The 8,048-nt window shown below is 39.9% G+C and overlaps 1 protein-coding gene across 1 annotated transcript in view; it reads left to right on the top strand.

Annotated features, from left to right (window-relative positions):
• Nucleotides 1–875: 875 nt before the first annotated feature.
• baiap2l1b (BAR/IMD domain containing adaptor protein 2 like 1b) overlaps nt 876–8,048 on the top strand; it is a 28,996-nt gene continuing 21,823 nt past the window's right edge. Inside the window, exons 1-3 of the mRNA XM_023423267.2 lie at nt 876–1,199; nt 2,889–2,964; nt 3,305–3,391. Of these exons, the coding sequence (XP_023279035.1) occupies nt 1,149–1,199; nt 2,889–2,964; nt 3,305–3,391 (214 nt within the window). The 5' untranslated portion in view covers nt 876–1,148. The remainder of the gene's footprint in view (nt 1,200–2,888; nt 2,965–3,304; nt 3,392–8,048) is intronic.

Genomic DNA, 8,048 nt, shown 5'->3' on the forward strand with positions numbered 1-8,048 from the left:
TTATGTAGCCTACTAATTTAAGATGTTGTCAATAATGGTGAGAGCAGCTTTAAATTTATGGAATATGTGTTTTTATTTTCAAGTTATAAAAACAAGGAATGAACAACCCTTATTAATTAATATTACAGCATCACATCCACAGTAGACAAGACTAATTACAGAGAGTTACAACTTTACATTATCTGATATTTTCATGGTTTACTCCACTAAACACTGTTTTATTAGTTTCAACAACACACGAAGCCGTGCACAGTAGATGATGTGACGTGTGTTTTCATTGTGTTATGGATTAGTTGCCTCCAGGGAGCGCCCGTCTCCAGTATTAAGTCTATTGTCCGCCTTTTCTACCTGCCTGCAGCAAGCGTCAAGTCACCTGGGAAAATCCAGAACCGTACTGGAACGAGCCCTTCAGAATAAAAGCATGAAACAGAAACACGATTTTGAGTATGACTTTGGCTTCAGACATTGAATTAAATTGAAACCCCGCTGTAAAACAAACATACAGGGTTGGAAAATAGCTGGAAATAAAAACTGATACAGAACGCAGCTCAAGTATGTGTCATTTGTCATTTATTCAAAGTGTAAAACCATACTGATATTAGCAGTGAAATGTTTACAGAAGATTTATTTCTTCCGGGGCTAAAACAAGGGCTAAACAGGACTAAATCAGATCAACTTTATGCTTTTCACTGAAATTCCATTCAGCAGATCAAAAGAATGTGACAGCCTTCGATTGAATCAGTCTGAAGGTTTAATTTGAAAGTATTTTCAACCGGAAGAGGTGGTTTATTCATTAATGGCTGTGCGCTTGATACCTGTCCATCTTCTCTTACCTCCACAGGCCTCCTCCCCTCCGGTCAACTAACCACCTACAACAAGTTTGACAGCTCAGCTTTTTTTTTTGAGCTCACACGCAGAACAGCAGCAGCTACAGACAGCTGGACTCTCCTCCACTGGGTTTACTTTTCTCATTTTTTTCTCTCTCTGTTTTTGTTGTTGTTCGTATGTGTGCGTCTTGCGTCTCCTGCTGGCTATGAGGAATTTCATGTGTCCGTAGGTTTGGTTACTTTTTTTGTTTGGCGTTGGTGTAGTTTTAGTTTTTTGTATTTTTTTTCTTTGTTGGTCGTCGTACGGAATCTAAGTTAAACATGTCGAGGAGCGCGGAGGAGGTGAACAAGCTCACTGAAAGTACATATAAGGTGGGTGGGAATCCAACAGGTGCGACCACGACACGAGAAAAAATACCTCTGTACATCTATGTGTCCACTATTGAAACTGTTACAACCGCTGTGCTTGAACTTTTCACCGTCAAACAGTGACCACTGTCACCGTCTTAACGTTTAGCAGGTGTTTTTTATCAGCCTAATAAAACAGGCATAGATGGATAGATACTTGGTGTTTAAAGGCTTTCTGAAAGCCACTAAATGACTGTTAAATGAGTTTGGATCACTGGTTTTGAAGAAAATAGCCCCACCCTAGGAGTGCCATTTCCTCATTAAAGTGCGTCCCTGGTTGATCAGCATCAATTGAACTGCTCTGAGGTGTACTCTGGCATCTGTGCCATCCAGTATTTAACTTTGACTTATTTACTGAAGATAAGTGGGTGCTTTTTAAAAGTGATTCTAACTTATGAAATAGATTACTTAATTGAACGTGAGCCACCACATTCACTAAATCCCACCAAAAGTTATCACACTCTGTATATTGCACTCCACAGATGGGTCACAAAAGGTGAGTGTACAAAGAGGCCGGAGTGGGAACTAAAACACTTAATGCTTTTTCTCAGAAGCAGTCAGTCCTTTTGAATGGTTGTTATCTGCTGGGCTCCTCCTGGGACAGCCCCCACAGCTCCTTGGTGTGATGAAACGCAGGAAAAAGACTCCTGGACTCAGGTTTAATAATTTAGCTGGCTGTGTGTGCTGTGTGGTAAGACTATACAGCAAACTCCACTGGTTTGCAGCTATAATCAACAGTAGGCCAAGGCTCTGAGAGTACTGTATGTTTACATGAGTGGAGCAGAAAATAAGGGTAGTATTTTGTTTGTTGCAGAAAGATCTCTGTGTTGTGAATGATTTGACTGTTTACATATTTCATTAATTCTGAAATTAGAAGATGCAAGGTGTCATTTTTTATGAATACCGTTGTCAGTGTGACAGTAGCTGAAGCTTACATGCCACTTAATGCTTCAGTCTTGGAACCACCCACTCCTGATACAGACCTTTGTCAGCGTTTGTCTGAAGGTGGTTGACTGAAGTTTTATTCATTTCCTGCATTTGGGGCTTGGTTGTGAATCTATAAACTAAGAGGCTATCCTCTCATAGTCATCACTAAGACAGACATAATATGGAGAAACAATAGCAGAATAATTTCCATGATTACAGACATAAGTGCTACACCTAGGACATGATTATGTATGATAGTCCCACTCTGTGATATTGGTCAAGGAGCGTTAAGAATGAAGAGCCCACTCATGCTGGTAATTGTTCATCCAAAAACCTCCAATGATGAAATACCTTTTTTCTTTTGTCTTCATTTTTTAGCTGGTTTTGCATCCTCTCATTTTTGCACTTATTCTAATTCTTTCTTTTTCTTTATTTAGTAGTCTGTCATTCAGTCTTTCATCTTCAGTTTCAAGACTGCTTGCATGGCATTCGGCATGGTGAATTTGTGCTGCAAGGTCACAGGTCTTAGCTGCTGTTAATAAGTAGTCAACAGGGTTTAACATGAATGTGTGTATTTCATTCCTCCACACCTCACTCACATCTGATGTCACTCAGTCAGGTGGACAGTCACCCACCTCTTAACTCACATGTGTTTCAAACCAAACCAAAAAACCCTGATTGAAATTATAACAAACTGTCTCACTTCTTATGTCTTCACCCACCCAGAGTGTGATGGATCAGTTCAACCCAGGATTGAGGAACCTGGTCAACCTCGGCAAGAACTATGAGAAAGCAGTGGCTGGTGAGCATTTTTACTAAATCAATAAACGTTCATAGTAACTTAGAGGTAAGGGGCTGATCTTTTTTCCTCAGTTGTCCACTCCATTGCCAAAAACAATGGTATTTTTTTAACTTTTACATCTTATGCCCAAAGCTCATTAAACTTGTTGGGTATTTTGTTGTTCAGGTTTTGTTTGAATAGACCTGAGCTATGTTTTGGGTCCAGGTGTACTAGGTCAAACCTTAGTACCTTTTTATGAGAATATTCTGGGTGTTACGTGGCCCTCAACAGGTGTTAGGCAGCTTATATTTTTCCCAAACAATTCTGACAAACATTAATGATCATTTTATCATTTTCCCAGCAATGACCCTGGCGGGAAAGTTGTATTTTGATGCAATGTCTAAGATTGGGGAGAATGCCGCAGTGTCTCCTGTCTCCAGAGAATTAGGTAAGTTTCCATGTTGCCCTGTACTCTGGCTCTCTTCTGGGATAAACTATGGGAGATCTGCAGACTGTGGAGATGGTTCCTGCTTTCCTGAAATAGTTGTTTATCTCACTTGGGTCTCAGAGGAATGTGTTATTTGTTGCCAGGAGCTCTTTAGACCATGTCTGCAATTTAGCAGTATTCGCTGAATACTGCATGGTGTACATCAAACAAGTTACCCTTTTATATGAATGAGCTTCTGAAGTCCACATTAATGATACCATTGTTTTTCATTGAGCAGTGCTTCACAATCAATAGAAATTAAACTCTGACAAATGGCACATTTATTTAAGCAAAAGATCGAAGAGGTAAATAGTAATAAATGCAATTTAAGTAAGATAACATAAATAGCCCCAGTGATTGGTCTAAAACTCTGCCAGCCCAGCCTCATAAGACAAGTAAGTCCATTTCCTAAAAGCTCTGATTGCAAAAAATGTGGCCACCTCCTCAGCCTCCAAATATCCTCAGATATCCACTGCACAAGCCATGCACAGCCTTGAACCTGATTTACTAAAATATGAAACCAATTCCAGTTGTTCACTGGTGCAGCTGTGGCTGCTGTACGTGGTTTTGATGAAAGAAGGTAAGCAAGAGGAAGTAAATGTGTGTACAGTCAAATCTTGTTGTCATTGAGATATACAACTCTGTGACCACTGCAGCTTGAACACAGTGGCAGTTATACTTTGATAAATGCCAGCATGGTGCTTTTGATGGATGTACTACTGTGTGTGTGTGGTGAGCTTAGAAATACATTGTGACAAAAGAATTTGTTTGACTCTGTTTGTTTCAAGCCAACTCCCCAGGCTTCAGTTCCCAGAAGGTCATTTGCAGTCCAAAGATGTCTGGCATCCTAACTCGTTGTCACTAGTGGCACACTTTGATTTAACCACTGTTCGTCTCTCAACTCCCCTGCTGATACGCAGCAAAACTGCTAATTAAATTCAGCAGCACAATGGGAAGTGCCACCTGGTGTTGTATAGGTGTCAGTCTCCTGGCACACTTAAAGTGACACTCCACCCCCAAAATGAAGAGCCCCCCCCCCTGCAGAATTGAAAGTTGCAAAAGTTTGTTATTTGCTCCATAAAGAAGAACTGTGGCTGGTCAGCTTGGGTTCATGTCAGCTACAATGAATTAGATTGGCAAGACTCAAGATTTTAGTCTGCTAAATAGTATAAGTATAAATTCACATCTCTTTCTCCACAAACAGCCAGCTTTGTCGAATATGGACAATGTGATGAAAAACCCAAAATATGGATTATGTGTTGTTCACCACTTTAACAGATAATACTGTGTACAGGTTGTGGATGTGATTGTATTTATGGTGGCTTTATTTTAAGACAGTTTGTGATCTGCACAAATTCTAGACAGACATATTATTATATGCGTAAACATTATCACATGGCAGAAACACTCTGGACTGGCAGTGGTGGGCTATAAATTATTTCAGTATTCAGATGATACACTAAAAATCAAAGTGGCATGTCATGACACCGAACTGTCTATTTTAGGAGTTATAATGGATTGACAGTGTTGGATTTTCAACAGAAAATACCAAAAATGTTAAAAGGAGGCAGATCAATTTGAACTGATTTTGTCTGGATTGTACGTCCAAATACATCCAAAAGTTGCTGCTGTAAGAGGATAATAATCAGAGCAGTATACAGTAAATCATGTCCTTGTGGACAGTACAACTAGAAGTATGCTTCCTGTTATAGGAAGTGAAGAGGAAATTAGGGGAGGGACACAAACAAACTGCTGATTTTTATCAGTGTTCATCTAAGTAATAAAAAATTGCATTTTTACCCAGTTACACCTGTTTCAATTTTCAAAATAAGCACAGATGAATACCCATGAAAAAAGGGTAGAACAGATAAGTCCTAGGATAACACAGACATTCCATTAGCATTACAAAACACTTATGTAGAGTGAAGTCATGATGTCCAGGCTGAGTCACACTCACCCCTGACCTGTGGATACACTCCAGTCCTCTATAATCCCTGTATGGGAGAGAGACATAGAGACAGAGAGAGACACTCTGGTCTCATGACAGATCAGTTTAGTCTGAGTCATTATGAGGGATTATGTAGAGCAGGGGGTGATTAAATACACACTGCAAACAGCCATCTAGTCTAACCAGGTCCGTAAACCTAAACTGGATTCTGTACTGCACATCCCTATAATGAGTCAGGATGTCCAACTTGCGACACTAGGTGCTGTCAGGATTTCAAGACTATGTTAAAGTCTGTGCACCTTGCTTCTGCGCCTGCTCGTGGACGTTGTGGATCTGCCCCATCAGAAACCTGAGCTTCAGTAAAGCGTAGCCAACCAGAAACCAGATACTCTTGAGAGGCACTGCAGGACGGGTGCACCTCATCCTCCTACCTCCTTCCTTTAATTCCTTTAGTCTCCTTCTTCCTCCTCCTCCTCCTCTTCCAGAGTTCAAATGTCAACAGTTCTTTCATTCAGGCACTCAGATATCCGACTTGTTTCATTCTTTGGTCAAACAAGGAACAAGAATTTAGAAGGACCATGATGAGACACATCTAGTTAAGACCTTGCTGTATTTAGTCTTTAGATCTTCTGTGTTTGAGGTGAAACTAAGTGTCACTGATGCTGGCAACTAAGATATGTTGTTGATTTTCTCAGGGAACATTGATAAGAACCGCACATTGTTGCCAAAAAGTATTTAACAGCCTGTGAGCATGTGAGTATTTTGTTGTCTGCAGGGAATTTAATCTCTTCCAGTTTTGTCCTTTTACAGCAGAAAGGGCTTTATAGATGCTTCATAGACACACACAAAAACACAGACACACACATACGCTGTCCTTTGATGGTCCTGGCCCCCTTCAAATGGCATCAGACTGACTTTACATAATCCAAGCATGTTTGCATGGTGTGTCAGGTGGCTTTCGCTGATGCCAAGATTATTTTGCCCACAGTCAAAAACAGTGGAGGAACTGTGGGCCGCTTTGCATGCTACCAGCAAAATGTTGTTTTCAAAATCAGCTCAAAGGAGGAAGGTTGTTGTTTTGTTTTTTTTTCTTTCTATTTTTTGCAGGCACACTGTTTATTTCACTTTCAGACTATAGGCTATTTTCTCTATGTTCCTTTTACCTGTTCTACAATATCTCTGCCCCATGAACGCCACAGAGCGCATGTCAGATGATTTGAGCTTAATGATGTTTTTTAATATTATATCTTGTGCAATAAAGTGATAATTGTTCGTAGAATGCATTTATAATGACAAGGCAAAAATCTATACCATTCCTCAATCTCAAAAACACACAGATGAACATGACCCATCTGTCAACATGGATCAGGAAAGGGAAAAACAAAATTTATTTCTCCTATGGAATGACGTAGCAGACCACAACATGTTTGTGTGATGTTTGATTTACACCTCATCAGTAGTGTTGGGCAATCATGTGTGTTTTCATATAATCCTTTTGTCATTACCATCAGTCTCTCTCCCACAGAAACTAGTTCTGCAGTGCATAACTGAAAAATTATTTAAAGTCGGCTGTCAAAAGTTACAGGAATGAGTTTGTGTCTTCTGTTCACTACTTGGCACAAGCCTTCTCACCAGAGGAAAAGACGAACTGATTTAAATCATCAAATGTTGTTCAAACAGCACATACTGACACTAAAATATAAAAACTAAAATATATAGTATAGTGACTACAGAACCCTAAGGACAAGTCTAACCGTAGCCGTTACTCAACTGTCTCAAAAAGGCACCATAACAGTGTCAGTTCCATGTCTGAGGTGAACTAGTTTCTGATGATTTGATGGACCTTTTTGCATTTTCACATTTGTGTATGGCTTCACATTCCCCTCAAGCTTGCTGAATTTTCAGATGCTACCTTTTGTGGTTGAGTAATAGTTGTTACATTGTTAAATGTAAAACTGCTCCACAGCGATCACTGTGTCCAACTATGACTCCAGACCATTTACATCCTGGGTAAACAGGCAGCCTGTCTTTATTCTGTGGCTTTATCTCAGTTTGGTTTTGTTAGCTGATGGCGGTGCTTTGCCTCTGGTGTTGTTCACATCATGACACACTTTTGCCCTCACACCTTGCTCGATTGAGCACACCTGTTGCCTGGCAACATTTTGCACAGATCGTGTCAACAATAAACAAATGACTGTAACTGAAGGAAGAAGACTGTTGAGTCTTGTATTCCTGGATTACTGTAACTAAGATACAGTCACATGACACATTTGCATTGATTTCATTATTTAGATTTAGTGACGCATTGATGACTCATAACTACAAATAAACCAGTCTGTCAGGTATTTGACTTTGTTTAGATTATGTTATATTTTTTGTAACAGAAGTGGACTTCAAGGTCAGATATATCAGGCATTCAGTCCTGGCATTCGGGTATTTAGCCTGGCCATTTCAATGCCTGCTTTACTTAACCCAGTGTCTTTCAGTGTAATGTGGTGCTTGGTGTTTTCTCAGATGCCTCTACCATTTTTTTTCTCAGTATCTTATTTTCTGTCTCAGGTATTTCTGTCTCTTGCTTTGTCCAGCACATGCTTCATCCCATCTCTTCAACACTTACAGTACCTTTTTCTGCTTCGCTATACACCACCCTAACACACACACACAACCCAC

Source organism: Seriola lalandi, unplaced genomic scaffold (assembly GCF_002814215.2).
Source record: "Seriola lalandi dorsalis isolate HSWRI2012SDOR001 ecotype SW California unplaced genomic scaffold, Sedor1 jcf7180002054690, whole genome shotgun sequence".
Classification (NCBI taxonomy): domain Eukaryota; kingdom Metazoa; phylum Chordata; class Actinopteri; order Carangiformes; family Carangidae; genus Seriola; species Seriola lalandi.